Source organism: Maylandia zebra, linkage group LG13 (genome assembly GCF_041146795.1).
Source record: "Maylandia zebra isolate NMK-2024a linkage group LG13, Mzebra_GT3a, whole genome shotgun sequence".
NCBI classification, from domain to species: Eukaryota; Metazoa; Chordata; class Actinopteri; order Cichliformes; family Cichlidae; genus Maylandia; species Maylandia zebra.
In genome coordinates, this window is record NC_135179.1 from 24,394,371 (window position 1) to 24,411,069 (window position 16,699).

The 16,699-nt window shown below is 44.8% G+C and overlaps 1 protein-coding gene across 1 annotated transcript in view; it reads right to left on the reverse strand.

Moving 5' to 3' along the window:
- Nucleotides 1-253: 253 nt before the first annotated feature.
- Nucleotides 254-16,699, reverse strand: part of lyst (lysosomal trafficking regulator) — a 61,334-nt gene continuing 44,888 nt past the window's right edge. The window contains exons 23-53 of the mRNA XM_004559733.3: nucleotides 15,288-15,912; nucleotides 14,670-14,850; nucleotides 13,764-13,933; nucleotides 13,393-13,623; nucleotides 13,038-13,204; nucleotides 12,116-12,268; nucleotides 11,300-11,491; nucleotides 10,991-11,202; nucleotides 10,663-10,872; nucleotides 10,210-10,386; nucleotides 9,923-9,999; nucleotides 9,631-9,819; nucleotides 9,292-9,437; nucleotides 9,101-9,197; nucleotides 8,950-9,011; nucleotides 8,728-8,783; nucleotides 8,464-8,616; nucleotides 7,133-7,377; nucleotides 6,835-6,901; nucleotides 6,590-6,746; nucleotides 6,027-6,167; nucleotides 5,710-5,927; nucleotides 5,382-5,609; nucleotides 5,069-5,258; nucleotides 4,848-4,984; nucleotides 4,641-4,739; nucleotides 4,073-4,212; nucleotides 3,873-3,970; nucleotides 3,597-3,753; nucleotides 2,542-2,613; nucleotides 254-2,443 (exon numbers count right to left, since the gene is read on the reverse strand). Of these exons, the coding sequence (XP_004559790.1) occupies nucleotides 2,305-2,443; nucleotides 2,542-2,613; nucleotides 3,597-3,753; nucleotides 3,873-3,970; nucleotides 4,073-4,212; nucleotides 4,641-4,739; nucleotides 4,848-4,984; nucleotides 5,069-5,258; nucleotides 5,382-5,609; nucleotides 5,710-5,927; nucleotides 6,027-6,167; nucleotides 6,590-6,746; nucleotides 6,835-6,901; nucleotides 7,133-7,377; nucleotides 8,464-8,616; nucleotides 8,728-8,783; nucleotides 8,950-9,011; nucleotides 9,101-9,197; nucleotides 9,292-9,437; nucleotides 9,631-9,819; nucleotides 9,923-9,999; nucleotides 10,210-10,386; nucleotides 10,663-10,872; nucleotides 10,991-11,202; nucleotides 11,300-11,491; nucleotides 12,116-12,268; nucleotides 13,038-13,204; nucleotides 13,393-13,623; nucleotides 13,764-13,933; nucleotides 14,670-14,850; nucleotides 15,288-15,912 (5,186 nt within the window). The 3' untranslated portion in view covers nucleotides 254-2,304. The remainder of the gene's footprint in view (nucleotides 2,444-2,541; nucleotides 2,614-3,596; nucleotides 3,754-3,872; nucleotides 3,971-4,072; nucleotides 4,213-4,640; nucleotides 4,740-4,847; nucleotides 4,985-5,068; nucleotides 5,259-5,381; nucleotides 5,610-5,709; nucleotides 5,928-6,026; nucleotides 6,168-6,589; nucleotides 6,747-6,834; nucleotides 6,902-7,132; nucleotides 7,378-8,463; nucleotides 8,617-8,727; nucleotides 8,784-8,949; nucleotides 9,012-9,100; nucleotides 9,198-9,291; nucleotides 9,438-9,630; nucleotides 9,820-9,922; nucleotides 10,000-10,209; nucleotides 10,387-10,662; nucleotides 10,873-10,990; nucleotides 11,203-11,299; nucleotides 11,492-12,115; nucleotides 12,269-13,037; nucleotides 13,205-13,392; nucleotides 13,624-13,763; nucleotides 13,934-14,669; nucleotides 14,851-15,287; nucleotides 15,913-16,699) is intronic.

Consider the following 16,699-nt stretch of genomic DNA (forward strand, 5'->3'; position numbering starts at 1 on the left):
TGCAGGCTTTCCCCGTATCGTTTATTATTTTATTTTCTATCAGCTTTGACATCACCGTGTCCCCCTGATGGCCTCACCCTTAACGACTGCACGCGCTCTTAAGCGTGGCTTGCATCCTGATAACTTTTAAAATTTTAATTTGTTTTTCCTGTTCGTGCTTCCGATCTGATTTGTGCAGTACGACACGAGCTTCTGCTTACATTATGTCCCTGAACGCAACCCCTCCCCCAACACACGCACACAAAGAAATGGACACAATCAACACGACGATAATATTTCTTCAAATATTTATAGATTTTTATATATTTATAATATGCTTATCACTTGGTTCATTCAAACACGTACACGCATACAAACAAAACTAAACATTAGGAACCTTCAAGATGCCAAAAATGCAAAGGAAAAAAACAGAAAACTAGCAGGAGGGGCCAAAATACAACTTAAGCAACCTAAAACGATGATCTTAAATTATGCATAGCTTTAAGTCATTAACAGGAATATAATATTTCCTTCCGTCAGAAAATCTGTCACATTTTCTACCTTTTACATTAAAAAAAAAACCAAACAAAAAATACATACAAACACACATTTGGGTTGAGAGGTTGTGGTTCACATAAAGTTTTTCATACATTTCATAGAGAAAATCAGTAAACAAACACAGTAACATCATGTCCACGTAGGATCAGGAAGAAAAATAAATCAGGTCGAAGAGAAAAGGAATGAGTTAACAAGAAATAATCCCTTTCTCAAGTAAGTGTAAGACATTAGTCGTCACCGGGTGCTGCAGTCACCACAAAAGGGAATAAAAACTAATTGTTTCACAGCTGTCTTAGAAAAAGAAACGAAATGCACCCTGGTTTCTTCCCACATGAAACAAGGTACCAAAAACATGACCTATTGCATGTCTGTGTCTGATATTGCTTTCTGGATTTGATTTATTAGTGGAATTAAATCAAGCTCAGTTTGTGTTAAGGCCACAGATCATTGGCTCTACTTAAACTGAAGTAGCTGAGGGGGGAAAAAAAAGTGCTTCTGATTCTCGTTTAAGAAACCGTGAAGTGCAGTAACGTAAGTGGGAATGTAAAGAAAGGCTACATGGATCCTGGAGTGGGTTAAGAAAAAGAAACAGCTGCTCGGCCGTTTCCCAGACCGATGTGTGTAGTGTATATGATATCAGCCGACGCGACGCTCTTTACTAAACCCTCCCACACCCACTGCACCCTTTTAGTAATGCTGCACAGGTGCTAAGTAAGTGTGGGAGATCAGTGAGGATCACGGAGCATTCAGGAAATCACTCTCTCCTCCGCCTTCTTCCTCCTCCGACTGCAAGCATCTAACAGTTTGTTAATTGCTTTCTCAAAAAAATAAATAAATCAGCCCTGTAAAGTAGTGAAAAGTGGTTCTTGTGCATTTAAGCGACGGGCAAGACAGAGATGAGCCTCCATGGTGTTTTTAAAGAGCAAATGGGCTGGTTTAACTAAGGGAAGCCTTAAAACAAGGAGCATTGCAGCAAATGTTACATCCACATTCACACAGTCAAGGGCAGCATCGTCCTAGCATGCAAAAGCAGGACAGAACAACAGGCACCCACAAGGTCCCCTCGGTCCGTCAACTGAGCTCAGACACAAAGTGAAGCAGGTCTGTGACTCTAGCGTTCAGATCTGAGTGGAGCAGACAGCGCGGCGGAGGGACGTCTCACTCCCGCAGAGCGGGACCTCTCCTGGCGACAGACGCGAGGAGGGGGCTCCCTTCCCTTGCAGCCACTGCAGCGTCAGCAGGACGCGTTCACTGAGCTGGGGCGGCGATCTGTCAGACCGCACGCTGCAGGAGACGTGAGCGATGTCGAGGTGAAACACGAGGGTCTTCACACTTTGAGTCTGGCTTTGTCCAGACCATAGCAGCTTACCAGGAAACGGCTAAATCAACACCAGCCAACAAAAACACATCAGCAGGAATTAAAGACTCGACAAATGAAACACTCTCAGAAATACATCTTGTATAAAGTGTCTGATGCAGCCTCAGCCAAATACTCAACCATTCCTGCAAGAGTCCATTTTAATGTATTTATAAATATATACTTATGTACATATAATACTATTTTCATAATCATTTCTTGATGCTGGGAGTGGCGGCGGTACAGTTTGCTCTGCTGGGGATGGCTTTATTTAAAAGTCAGGGAGGGTTCAGAGAGTTTGAGGACATGCTGACATGTCCTCCTCTCTGTCAGTGCAGACAAGAGGAGGAGGAGGAGGAGGGGAGGTCCTCTTGCTGAGAAGTGGACAGGCGCAAACATCACACAAACACTCATCCTGCAGCATAGCTGCTCAGGAAGGAGTAGAACATGGGCAGCTTCATGCGCTGCTGGTCCCGTCGACACCACGCCATCACCGTGCCCTCGCTGTTGGCCGTGTAGAGGTGGTGGCCATCACACGAGTACGTCAGGCTGAAGCAGACACGAGAGGAGACTGTTAGACTTAAAATGCTGACGAGCATACAGGCGTGGCATAAAAGTACAAAGAGAACAGCGCGCAGTAAACAAACCTGATGATGGGCTTGCTAGACTTGGGAAATGTGATCTCTCTCACTGGTTTCAAATCCCAGGTGCTCCATAACCTGAAAACATATCAGAGATTAAAAAAAATAAAAAATAAACAGTACAGGGAGCGGGATGTCAAACTCATTTTACATCGTGGGCCACATGCAAGCCCAGTGGGCCGGACAAGTGAAGCTCCTGTCAATCCAAAGACATTTAACTACACATTTAATTCATGGGATCTCTTAATATGAGAAAACCAGCAGTGCAGTTTCAACAGGACATCTGGGATTTTCTACATGACAGAAATTCTGCTGCAGTAAAACAAATCTGTCAGCACGACTCCTTGGGCTTAAATTATAAGAAATAAATGTGTAAAATTACAATGTTCTGGTAGCTCTTTGCTCAGACTGCACTCCAAGTATAAACGTTTTTGGTCATTCACAGACAATTTCCTATTTTATTCTCCTTTTTTTAAAAACTTCTGAGCTATTGTAAAATAAATAAATTCTATAGCAGAGAGTGAAAAACAGGAACTTTCTGTCATGCAATATTTACTTATTTACAGTTAGATCCATAAATACTTGGACAGACAACTTTATTCTAATTTTGGTTTGTAACATCACCACAATGATTTTTAAATGAAACAACTCAGATGAAGTTGAAGTGCAGACTTTCAGCTTTAATTCAGCGGGTTGAACAAAAAAATTGGATAAAAATGTGAAGAACTAAAGTATTTTGAACACAATCCCTTCATTTCAGGATCTCAAAAGTAATTGGACAAATTAAATAACTGAAAATACAATGTTCGTTCTTATAACTATATAAACTTCTATGACTATATTTAAAATATGTTTGAGTAAACATGTAAAAAACCAAGCTTGTGTCAGTGTCCATATTTATATGGACCTAACTGTATTAATTACTTTGGTGAGTGGCCATGGAGTGGATCTATATGAGAAGGAAAAGCTGAAGTCGAAAAAGTATTCCCTCCTCCAAAATTTCCAAAGCCGTCTAGTGGAACAGGACACAAACGTAACGGCAAAAGAAAAGTTTTGCCTACCTGACGACGCCATTCTCCAGCCCACCAGCGATGACGTTGACAGACACGCCCTCCGGCTGGTTGGAGAAAGCCAGAGAACAGATGATCTCTCTGCAGTGGACATGCCCAATCAGGTCCCCGTTCACCGTCCACAGGCGAAGGTCGCTGCCTCCTCCCTCTGGAAACAAAAGAAGAGGAGCCATAACTCACACCAAGGACCAGAAGACACTTCAATAACCAGAAGATGAGACGCGATAAACACTCTGGTTATAAAAGAAGACGCCCGCCCCCTCATACCTGAGTCACACACTGTTGCGATGTCCCCTGTGGTCTCGCTGGCAGACACAGCCATCACCGGGCTTTTGTGGCCTGTGAGACTCTGTACATAACAGAGTCTGGAAAACACAGAAGTACTCAGAAACCACACAAACACTGCATAATGCAGTTTCTTCTTCTTTAAAAAAAACAAAACATAAAAACCTTTCACACACACTGACCTGTTCAGGTCCCAGAGGATGCAGGTGCCATCATTGCTCACACTGATGAGGATGCTGTAAGGTTTGCAGACAAACAGGCTGGTGACTTCGCCCGTGTGCCCGTACAGGTGAACCTGAGATTCCACCTCCATCTCTGATGGCTGTGGAGGGAAATACATGTTAGAGACCACACACAGAAGAAATACAGATCTAAATGTATCTGTGACTCTTATATATTGTGTCTTGCTTTTTCCTAAAAATCTCCATTAATTAAAGTCAAATTGCCTCTCGGTAGTTGCTGGAAGTCCAGAAAAATGGCAAATCCACATGTCTACTGGTGGGGACTGACGAGGTCTGAAAGCTTCTCTGATGACTGAACTCTGAGACCTCTAATCCCACTTATGGGCTCGGTGGAAATGTGTTTCAAGGGCAGCTGTGATGTGACTAATGAAGCTGAGCGTTTGAGCATGGTGAGGCTGCCTAAAGAAGAGGACGGGGGGGTGGGGGGGTGTAATCAGCGGTGGGTGGGCGGTTTGGGTGTTCGTGTGCAGGCGGAAGGTTAGAGGGGGACGTTGCCATGGAAACGCACCGTGGTGCTGGTGAAGCGGTTGCTGTAGGCGGTGATGACTCCACACTTGCTACCCGTAAATAGCTGGCAGCCATCGGGCACCCAGGCGCAGCTGGTCACCTGGAGGAGAGGGAGACGGACGGTTGGATGGAGGAGCGCACACCAAAAGCCAGATAACTCTTATATAACAGGTGGTCAGGATTTGTCGAAGCATAAACTGATGCGTACCTGGTGAAGCTGTGAACACTGAATGAAGTTGATAGGTGGCTCGCTCTGCTTGCTCTTCAGCCTCAATATGTTGTCCGCGTAGCCCCAGCTTAAGATGGCTGACCACTGGATGTCTGTGCTGTGCATGCTCCGCACACCTGCAGAGCAGAGAAGAAAAATTTAATGCGAGTCAGCGGGGCACTTGTGCAATACTTTCTGGAATGAGTCTTTGGGCTTCCTACCCTGCTCCTTGCTGTAAATCATCATGAGGCAGAACTTGCTGGAGAGGCCGCAGATGGCTCGCGTCGGCAGAGCCAGCAGGGATCCGAACCTCTCCCCGTGCGGCTGACTGAAACACACCACTGGGTCCGGAGCGGAAGGTGAGCCCACATACTCGCCCCACTTCAGACCTTTGATCCACGGCAGCGGACTCTGGGGAGAGGAAGAGAAAATTGCTAGGTGAGGAGCAGATCATTTCACGGGTGGTGAATTAAGTCATGTCTTGCTCAGCGCACAGCAGGCTGCCAGAGTCACAAACACCACAGAGTTGATTACCGGGCAGACTATTTCCTTGGCTGGTTCTCTGCTTTCTCTGAAGGCCAGCTGGACCAGGAGGCCCATGGCTGCTGGCAGCTCCCCCTCCATGAGTTTGGTGCTTGTCCTGCTGATGTGAGAGGTGTTAAAGAGCTGCCTGGGCGTCTGTCCGTATGTCTTGATCATCGTCTCCAGGGCCCGTCGCTGAACAGGGTCTTCTACAGCCGAAACATCCATGCCAAAATAGGTCTGTAAAGAGTGACATGAAACTGGTGTCTGAGCGACAAAGGTTTATTATTTATTTTTTTACACTAACGTCGAGGAAATGCGAGAGTCAGCAGCTACGTACAGCTGGGTGGAAGACATTGATGGCCTGGACCGCTGCTTTGCCTTTCTGCTTGAGCCCGAACACCAGATCGATCCACTGACACAGCGTCTGGGAGACCTGATCAGACTCTAGTGCTTGTCGGTGGATGAGGATGAACAGACGTGGGTCGTTGCGAGCCCACGGCGGTAAATTCACATGATTCACCCTCTCGCCATTCTGACGAACCCCGAAATCAAAACCTATCCAGGCAAAGAAAAAACAAAAAAAAAAAGAGGAAATTCTGAGAAGATGAAAGATGAACGCACAAAAGCTAAAAATAGGAAAGGAAAACTAATTACCTTCTCTGTTAACCAGGAATTCTGGGAGGTAGAAAAACTCTGGGATGAGCTCTTTGACGTCAGTCATTGACTCGTAAGAGGACAGACGCCACGTAGTGTTCATGGAGTGAAACGTCCGGTCCGGGATATCAAAGCTCTGGTCTGATTAAGGCCGGAGACAGTCTAATTACAAATTCGACTCACTGATTGAAAACATCTTTCATGACCTTAAACACCACGGTCGCTGAATACATTTACAAATCACATAAAAAGATGCCTCGGAGGATCAGATGAATGCAAAATAAATTAAAGAGAAAGAAGCGAGGAAGGGGAAGGGTGAGGAGCTGATCAGAGAAGAGTGTAAAGATGAAGCAGGCTTTCATGAAGCAATAACACAGACACTGCAATCCTATGTTAGATCTGAGAGCACCGTGCCAGATTCAGGCTTCACATAAAAAAAACAAAACATACTGTTTGGTCAGTATAAGTATAGCATCATTCATTTATTAGAGGCCCAAAACAATTAACCATAACCATAAGATTTTCTTCTTGTATTCTGAAGGAGGCTTAATGTTGCGACTTACCCTGATAGGCGAGAAACATCTTTGTGAAAGGAGGCATTCGAACCAGGAAGTGCAGCACAGTGCCGCTGTTGGAGTAGTGGGAGCCGTAGTGGTAAGGCTGGACGGGAGGCATGGGGTCGTCCTCACGGATGCCCTTCTTGTACTCCTCCTCCAGGTACTGCACGAGGAACACGTCAGTGTGTTTTTATTTATGGAATACGCAAAATGCTCGAGTAGCACGTGTTGAAACAGACACGAGGACTTACCCTGTAATTATCCACGTAGCGATCCTCTTTCTCTTTGGACTGGACGGCGATGGGTTTGCTCAAGTTCCTGCGTTAAAATACGAAAGCAAAAAATTGTTGAGCGATGACATCATCAGCGACAGAAGCGTTGACTTCAAAGAGACGCCAGTTCCCTTTCACTTTTTCTCAAAAAATATAACAACAGTTCAATGTTTGCCTGGATTCATAATACTTTAATAGAAAAGCTTTAAACGGGAGGCTTTAAATTAGCTTTTGTGTCAATGTCAACTCGGGAAAAGATTCGTCATCCAGCACAGACCTGTAGATGTTTGGGTCCTGCAGGTCGAGAGTCTCGTTGGTGTAATCTCGCAGGATAAAGGGGAACACCGGGTACTGCATGAGGTCGTTGAAGGAGCGGCCGGCGTGCTTGTTGAGATGCGTGAGGTACTCGAAGTTGGAGATCTGACCCGAGCCCCAAAGCTGCGTGAGCGCCGTGATGTTTCCGTGCTCCAGCAGGTTGGGAAGATCAGAGGTCAGTATGTTGTGGTAGACGTCATCTCGGAACTGAGGCCAGAGCAGAGACACCACGAGATCATTTCCAGAGGTAGTTTAGAGACTTGACTGAAACATGGTGCTAACTTGCAAATGTAACATGAAAGATGAACTTTAATTTAAAAATATTTAATGGCTAATCCACATAAAACAATTAAATTACTCTTTAGTTTTAGTTTCATTCATTCTAAAGCTTCTCCAGCAAACCGAGCCTCAGATTCTGCAACAACTATGATAGAACATAACGATCTTTACAATTAAAAAGCTTCAAACCATTAGTAGCTCTGTGAGGCTTATATTATCGTAATGATGTTGAATTACGATGATCTCCCGACTATAATCCCGATCCACTGACATCACATTAGGTCAAGCATGCAAACATTTACACTTTAAAAATTCCATATCCTTCTGAACTTGAAATAAATACAAAGGAGAAATGGAAAACTTTTCTTCCTGCCTTATTGACAGAAAGGTTTTCAGAAGTCTGCAAACATTATCTGTTTGGCTTTCGTGTGCTCAGTAGGTCGGCACGCCCTTTGATTTTTCTGAATTAAAAGCATGAGCAATAAGCCATCTGTCTGACCATATTGTAACTTTCTCTCAGTGTATCACTTTAAGCCACTGCAAAATAACGATATATTTTCACAGCAGAGTGCGATGCTACTGAATCTTATTATCATGGCTTATTGTCAAGATCGATTTCTCGCACGGAGCACTACAGAGCCAGAGGTTTCAAGAGCAGAATACCAAAAAGGCAATTCAACAATTAACTCCCACAGCATTTATTTTTTCTTCTTCTGAAACTGTGATTTTGTCCAATCTTTCTCTTTGACCATCACTATGCTTCTTTGTTTTATCATTTTTAATCACAGTCCATCCTGTGCGGTTACATTTTATACTCAGATAAAACACAGACTGGAATATTTCCTCCTGTAATCTGCTGGGTAGTCTAGTCCAGTCAGCGCTCTGCAATAGTTATGTTGAACAGCTAAAGTAAACAACTTACAAGATCTACTGTTTATTAATCATGAGCATTAACCAAACCTTCCACAAACGATCCGGTGTCTTTTATTTAAAAGCCCCTCTGACTCCACTCACCTTGGAGTTGTCAAAGGCCAACAGCAGCGTCCTGCCGTTGGTGAGGAATATCTCCACAGCGTTGTCTCTTAGCTGCCACCATCGCTTGTGCACCTCCTTGATCTCCTCGTACGTCCAGGAGAAAGAAGGTGCCTCGGTCTCCCCGTGCAGGCTCTGCTCAGACACACAAACATGTTCGGTGTTGAGTAGCCAGGCGGAAATTATTGCAGAAATTATTGTCATTCCTCTGGCAGGGAACACGCCTGAACGGTGCTCTGGCTTTACCTGGTTGTCATGAGCGTCAGCAGCGTTGTCCTCCACAAAGTACATCCCACACTTTCCTGTGAGACAGCACAGGGTGAGAGTGAGATTTGAACGCAAGACAAACAAACGCTTCCTTTACTGAATAAATAGCAAATGCTTGTGTGTGATGGAGGAGCAATACTCCGCGGTGCCTCAGAGAGAGCAGATTATGGAGCTCTGTGTAAACAGTGGCCGGTGTCTTACCCAGAAGAAGCTCCCCTGCTGTTTCTCTGGAAGGGGCAACGCTGATGCAACGTCTGGTGAACCTAAGGACAAAAGAATGACGTTTTTCTTACAACCTGACATGACATGTTCACTTAAAGGGTTACAGGAAGAAAGAAGCAGGATGTTATACCTGATGGATTCACTGGTGGCTTTGTCTTTAACAGTGGAGGAGAAGGAGGAGTGAGTCTTATCCTCAAACAGGAAGGACAGCGGTGGCTTCACAGTTTCTATTAAAAAAAAAAAAAAAAAAAAAAGAAATATGAGATTTAGGAGACACCAGTGCGACACAAAATTTAGCCAAAGAGCATTTTTTCCTCCCACCTTCAGGCTTGCGTCTGTCTTTGAGCAGGTATTTGTTTGGGATGGTGAGGTAGCATCTCTGTAGCCGCCGTCGCTCACGGTTCGGCCCTTCGGTGGGGTCCAGCTGCCAGGAAGTTGGGTAGGATGTGGGATCATACCAAACCGCACTGGAGGAAAAAAAATAAAGAAAAAGAAACTAAAAAAGCACACTCAAAACCTTACATCAGTACAAAAGAAAGCTTTGCAGGTCTGAAAGGGAAGTATTTGATTTGTTTTATTCGCACTTTAACCAAAACCAACAAACAAGCAGCCACAGCGAGGATGACATGAGCAGTAATGTAGATCATGAACAACTCCTACCGGTCGTGTGTGAGCTGCTGCACCAGCTCCTGCCAGTGGCGGCTGGCACTCAGGTCGGTCTTGTAGAGGCCCCTGATGTGCTGGATGACTTTCTTTCTCTCCATGCCTTGCCGGAGGGACACAGTCTGAGTGATATCGGCTGCAATCTTGGATATATCCTTTGACTTTCCATCCAGCCTCTGGATAAGACTGCAGAGGAAAAATAAAAAGAGTGAGCGAACGAAATAAAACAAACTAACATATGATTCTGTCTGTTAACAATAGAAAAAAGAAAGAAAAGAATTATACTCACTTCCTCTGAGCATTTGCCATTTTCTTTTCCCATGCCACTTTACTTGTTTTCTCTTCTGCTTCATACTTGAATTTTTCCTGTTGCAGGTAAACAAATTTATCTGAATAATAAGAAAAATGCTAAGCACAGCCTGTCAGGTTATCAAAGACAGACTTTTGCTTGCACTAAAGTTAATATATTTCATACAGCTGAAGGGAACAGGTGAATTAGGTCAGACTAAAGCAGCCTGGAAGCTGGTGCCCTTTCCTTTAACAATGACTCTTTGACAATGACCGTGTAGGACGTACCTCTTTTATGGCCTTGAGCAAGTCTTGTTTGTGTGGAGCATTGGGTGGGATGCAGCGATGACCGCAAAGCTTGAGAGAGGTCATGAATACACCCACGGCGCTCTGCTCTTCTTTGGTGAGGTTATCCTTGTGATCGTGCAGCATCTCGTACAGGTACAGCGACAACTTTGGTCCGTGCTGAGAGCGGCGAGAGAAAAGAAAGTGCAGACTTTAGTTTATTTGTGTCTGAAGTAAGTCACAGACACTGGCTATTGGAGCCGAGCTTCATCTAGCTTTCAGTAAAGTCTGGCAGGGGGATGAACAGGGAAAGACACCAATTTTTGAACTTTTAAAGCTAAAGAGTTTTTTTCTGTACCTAATCCGCAATTTCTCTCATTATATAGATTAAAATGAACATAAATATCTCACTTTAGGGTCTAATTCATGGGAGTTAACATGACAAATCACATTCACCTCTAGTCCAGGGCTGAGACTCTCCTTGAGGATATCCAAATGTTTGGGATCAAACACAAACTGAAGTGCCTCCTTCCTGTCTGATAGAGGAAGTGCAGGGCTGAGTGTGTGCACCAGCAAACGGCCAATTTGGACCCGAAAAGTGTCCCGACAGGACCACAGGATCCTTCGCCACTGCTGATGCGGGGCTCCGCCACGACCTGTGCTCCCCTACGGATACACAGTAGCAACACTAGGTTAGCCATCAAACGCTACAACGCTCAGAGTAGAGGTTTACAAATAAGAGCTTCTAAAGCATGAAAAAGCTTCAACTGGACTGCTGTCGTACCAGGCTGACTTTGATCCCGTCCATCATGAGCTGGAGGATGTCCTTCTGGAAGCTCTTCTTGCTCGCAGGAGGTAGAGTGAAGGGAGTTGGAGAGTGCGGGACAGAAGCGGAGCCACCATCTTCGTGCGGTTGATCAGCTGGATCTGGTGTGAAAAGCTGTTGGTCTGTGCACTCTGGGATATTCAGCAGATCAAATAAATCTTGACTCACATCTAAAATAAGGAAAACAAAAAAACAGAAGCAGGATTAGCGTGCAGTGTTCATAAAGGGTTTAGACCAGATCATTCAAAGAAACACCAGGCTGTGTACCGTGGTAAATGAGTCTGTTGACGGCAAGAACCACAAGCCTCTGCAGCCGCTGGACAAACTCGGTCTCACTGGCACGGATGGGGTTTTCCTGGCTCATCCTCCTCTGCATCATTTGGTTGAGCTCGTCACTGGCTACAGAGCGCATTCGCATCAGCAGAGAGTCAGTCTGGGCCAGAGAGAACCGGCGCCGACCTACAAGAACAATCTTGATAAGTGCTCGAATGTGGTTATAAAATTGGTAGTCTGGGATAATTAGCCAGTTTTCAGAAAGGATAAGCACACGTGTTTTTGGTAAAGAGAAAATTATTAGGATTCACTAATCAAATAGTCATCTGTGCTGGAATGCTTAACACTGACGAAGTTAAGCATTTGATCTCTCACACACTCACATGCACACAGAGAAGGCACCAGTAACACACTGGGGTACTGGGCAAATTAACCCCCAAGGTGAGGTCCTGGGGACAGGGTGAGTTCACTGCATGAGAGGGAAACATGCCCCTTGACAGGGAGGATGTTTTCCGCTGTGGACCGCAGTCCCAGCTACCTGCGTCACAGTGGAGCATGTACGATGGAGCTCCAGTGGGGGAAGGGAGGGGGGAGTCCTGGGACAGGAAGCTGAATGGAGGGGACAAGGGGATCTGGCCATAGGAGCAGTAGTGCTGCCTGGGGATGCGGGGGATAATGGAGTCTTTGATGGCAATGGAACCTTCAGATCGGGATGAAGAGACGATCAATAAACAGACACATTTCTACCTCCAGCAGCACAGAAGCAGACTGCAGCTTTCTACAGTGCCAGAGCCAGTTTGAGACACTCACCGGCGATGCTCTTGCGTTTCTGATAGATGGCGTGATGCGGAGAGCTTGGAGCGTTAACAGAAGTGCTCAGTTTCTGAGGTTCCTGGTTGGCGGTCGTTTTTATAAACTCAATCGCCGACTGAAGGACACGGAACTGCAAAGCCACAGCCATCTCTGGGAAAAGAAAGATTTGTGTCATGTTAGAGCCAACCTGCTTCTGATGAGTGACTCAAGGTCACGCTCTTCATGCTACAGTCAACTGACAGGTTAGTCAATTTTACAATTAATTACTGCTCTTTGATACTGACAACACTAAAATTAATGGCAACAGGACTTGCAGACAGAGCAGCACAGGTAGCCTCATGCGGCATTTAATGGTGTTGATTACACTAGTGATGAACACACACGCCTCACTAACAAGGACACAGTCATTAAGTTGAAATAAGCAAACTGCAAAGTGCTGTACAATTAAGACTTAGAATAATTATGAGAAGTTGAGAACAACAATACAAAATGTTTTTTTGCACAGAGCCCCATAATGTTAATAATACATCTGAACATTTGAATATAATATCTGAAATGAAAAACAACCAAAAATAAAAAGATACACACTCATAATGCCATTCTAATGCTTCTGTGATCACAGAATGATAATATCAGATCATAAATATAGCGAGGAAATAAGTGCTAATGGGGAAGAGGAGGGAGAGATATTTTTCAGAGAGCAAATAAAAGGGAAAAATGAGAGAAAACCATTTGGTGGGAAGATGAAAATGGGAGATATTTCTCAAATGAGTTTCCACTCTGCAGATGGAGATAATAAAGTGACAGCCCTATTTGTTTCTGTAGCCAAGCTTGACAGCTTGATATCATCCACGATTGCAGAGCATGGGAGGTGACAAGACTGATGTGTTTTGCATGTGTATCGAAATACGGTTCTCACCTTGTGTGCGACGCATCTTGCTGGTCTGCATGAAACCCAGTAAGGTAATGAGGTCTTCGATGATGCGGAAGTACTGGGACCCAGAGGAGCTGCAGGAGTGAATAGTCACAGCTACAAGCATCTGCTGGATGTCACACACCAGGAGTTTGTAGTCATTCAGGGGAATACTACAGAGGGAGGACAAGGAAAACAAGAAAATATGAAGCTCAGGAAGTCAGTCTACCACTCACATGTGCCAGATCAACCAACAATAAGAGGATTAATGATTTAATTCTTGGCTCAAAGGTTCAACACAAACGTGCTATGAACCCGTGGAGATGTCTGAATGAATCATTCCCTGTTCTGGCAGTCGTACCCGTTCTCCATGCCATTGAGGGTAGATAGGGTGTTAAAGAGCACGTAGAGCAGTCCGTGGTCTAGCAGGATGTCTGCCAGCTTGGGGCAGGCATTGATGAGCTGCAGGAGCATACACAGGATGTTGTGCACCAAAGAGTTCTCATACAGAGAGTTCTCAATAAGACCCAACACTGGGATGATACAGCGCTTTCTGAAGGGTGAGAGATTTTCCATTTCCTCCAGGTCCAGACTAAAGAGAAACACGAGAAAGAACAATGTGGCACAACATGAAGAATATGTTTGCATCCAACATTATTCATACGGCAGACAATTCTATACATATTAATGTGCAATCATGCGCCTGTGGTGCAGTGGATGTTATGTACTCACTCTTCCTCCAGGCCCACCGGCCGTCCAAACAGCATCTCCAAGAAGCATTCAAGGAGCCCCTGGCTGCCTTGGTGGATGTATAGTTGGTTGGCCAGCAGTGAGAAACCGTGATTCTTCAGAAACTTCTCCTTTTGCTCCTTAAGAGCTCTGGTGAAATAGGCGTCCAGCAGCTGGGTGGGAGAAGCAGAATAAATTACGCCTGTCAGTACAGAGGAGTACAGCGCCAGTGTTATCCCTCAGCCTCATAGAGGCATCCGTGGTATTACGACAATCCTCCTGTTTGTTTTATTAACAGCTGTTGCACCCTTTCACCTCTGACAATTGGGTTGTAGCACTGCCCCTATGCTCCACAGGAACCACATGTGTGTTGGCATTTAGGAGGGATATGCACAAAAAAATTTGGATTAATTGTTGGAAAATATAGTGGGCTGAATGCAAGGTTTTTCCCAAAGAGCCACTATTTACAAGTAATTTATGATTAACAAAAGAAAATGTGTAGTGAAGTTTCAGTGTGCAAACCTTTTAGCTGCAATAACCACCTAGTTTATAAAATTCTTAAAAATACACAAAAGTAAAACAAAAGGCTATTCAGTGACACATTTATGATTTGGAGTTTTGATGGGATTTGTAAGCATTAAGGAAAAAAGTAGTGTTCGGCCTGTCCAAGCTGTTCCCAGCTTTCTAAAAGCTCAGTGTGAGGTATCTCGGGGGAAAAAGTGCTTGCTGCAAAGCATAAAATACAAAACTAATGTGTAACTACAGCTTGTTGGAATGGCAATGAGCTCACACATCCTACAGCCCGTAACAGTATTTTGCAGAAGATACTGGGATGAAAATGAACTCCTGGTGCAGAATCAGACCCCCCTCTGCTTTACAGTACATCAGACTCTCTAAGGAGAAACCAACCTTCATGACTCCTTGCTGGATGAGCGGTGATGAGTGATTGACCAGGACGATGAGGGCCTCTGTCTGGATGAGTTTGTCCATCACCTCCTCAAGCATGAGGTCAGGCAACAGCAGCAAGATGCCCCTCAGAAGATCATAGAGCCCACAGCAGATCAGCACCAGGCAATCCTCTGTGCTGGACCTAAGAAACACACCAAGACGAATGTTACTGCACATGAACGGCTACACCAACCAAATAACACTAAGAAAGTCAAGTACAGACAGAGTGTTGAATTTAATATAACAAGGAGGAATAAGCTGAATCTATCACGGAAGTACAAATCGTTGTCATAGTTGGCTGGGGATTATTACTCTGAGCACATGCTTTATGAAGATTATGCAAATCCCGACTCTGGTCATTATCAGATGCGAGACGTTTCTGGTGATACATTCAGAGCTAAACCCACGTGCACGTGGATTTAGATAAACTGTTGCTCACTGCAGCTTGGCCACAGTTTGTTATGGGCTGCATAAACATAATTACTTATGATAATGAGCGCTTAAAACATCCCGAGTGTTTTTTTATTTATTTATTCATTCACAGTATATCAAGCTGCCATGTTAAAGAGAACTACATACCTGTCATTGGACTCAGTCTTGCTGTGAGCCCTCTCATAGCCAGGCGAGTAGGTGTAACTTTCCCAGTCTTCAGGTATGGAGCTCCGGTCAGCAGCTGTGGGCCACCGGCTGATTGTCAGCGAGCCATTTGTAGCTGGGAAGGCCAGACCCAGACTAGCAAGATTGCTGTGGCTCCTCTGGAAGGATGGGATGCCTTTCAGGCTGTCAGGTCGGCGTGGCGCCTCGTCCATGACCCACTCGAACCTGTCCTCGGACTCTGCCACCCCAACGCTCCCGTCTGCCAGGCTGTCGACCTCTGCTGCCTCATCCCGCTCCTCCTCCACACTGATGGATGGTGTGCGCGGGGTTGCTCCCTCGCCCGCGTCTTTGTCCTCACATATCGTCTTGGCAGACTCACAGCTGCTGAGGAGCTGCTCATCACCTCCGCCCTTTTTGAGCGTCTCTGTGCTTCCGAGAGCCTCATGAGTGGCGAGGGACGCCCCGTCACCTTCGGCTGCCTCGTTTGAGCTACTGCGTCCGAGCCGAGGCGTCAGCAGAGGCGAAGAGTACGGAGACGGCCCCAGACTAGGGGCACGTAATGACTGATCATCACCTCCATGATCAAGGGAAGAAGCATGGAGATGGCCTGGAAAACACAAGAGACTCATTGAGTATTTGCAAATGCTTCAATTAAAGGCTGCAGAGCACCTTATTTGTATGCACGCATAGTATACAACACTTAAAGTGCAAATACAAATACTCAGAGACCAGCGGGCTGCGGCGAACAACATAATGCGTCCTTGTTTAAACAGGAATAGGAAATTAAATCTATCCCCTTATAGCTGAGTTGATCACAAAGTATTGTAGGAATTACTCATGTGCTTGCTAAAGTTTAACTAAAATAAAATATAAATCAAAAAGAAACACCGTGATTGCAAAATGGGGCTCTTAAAGTAAAACCAGGAATAATAAATGCTCAGTCAAAAGAGGTAAAACGATAGAGTAATTAGATATGTTGAATTTATATCACAAAGTATTACAAAGAGAGGCTCTAATAGACTTACATCAAGCTGAGGTTATTTCAAGTCTTTTTAAAAGCTAAAAGCAGAGGAGGATGGGAGGGAGAGTTATAATGACCTAATGCTCATGCATCAGCTTTTTCCCACAAGTAATGATGTTTACATTAAGTTCTTAAAATAAAACTTTTGAGACCAATTCATCACAGAGTGAGGGGGAAAAACCCAACGTAATCAGGCTGATACAGCACTAAACATGTTAAACAAATTTCCTTTGTTAGAGGCACATACTCTCATAAAAGCACTGCTGAGCTTTCGATTTATAATATCATTCAAAGCAACAACCTGAGGTCTGTATTTAATTATCTGCTGTGTTAGGGTACTGGGAGTGCATTAAGGTTGGTGTTTAGTTGGAGC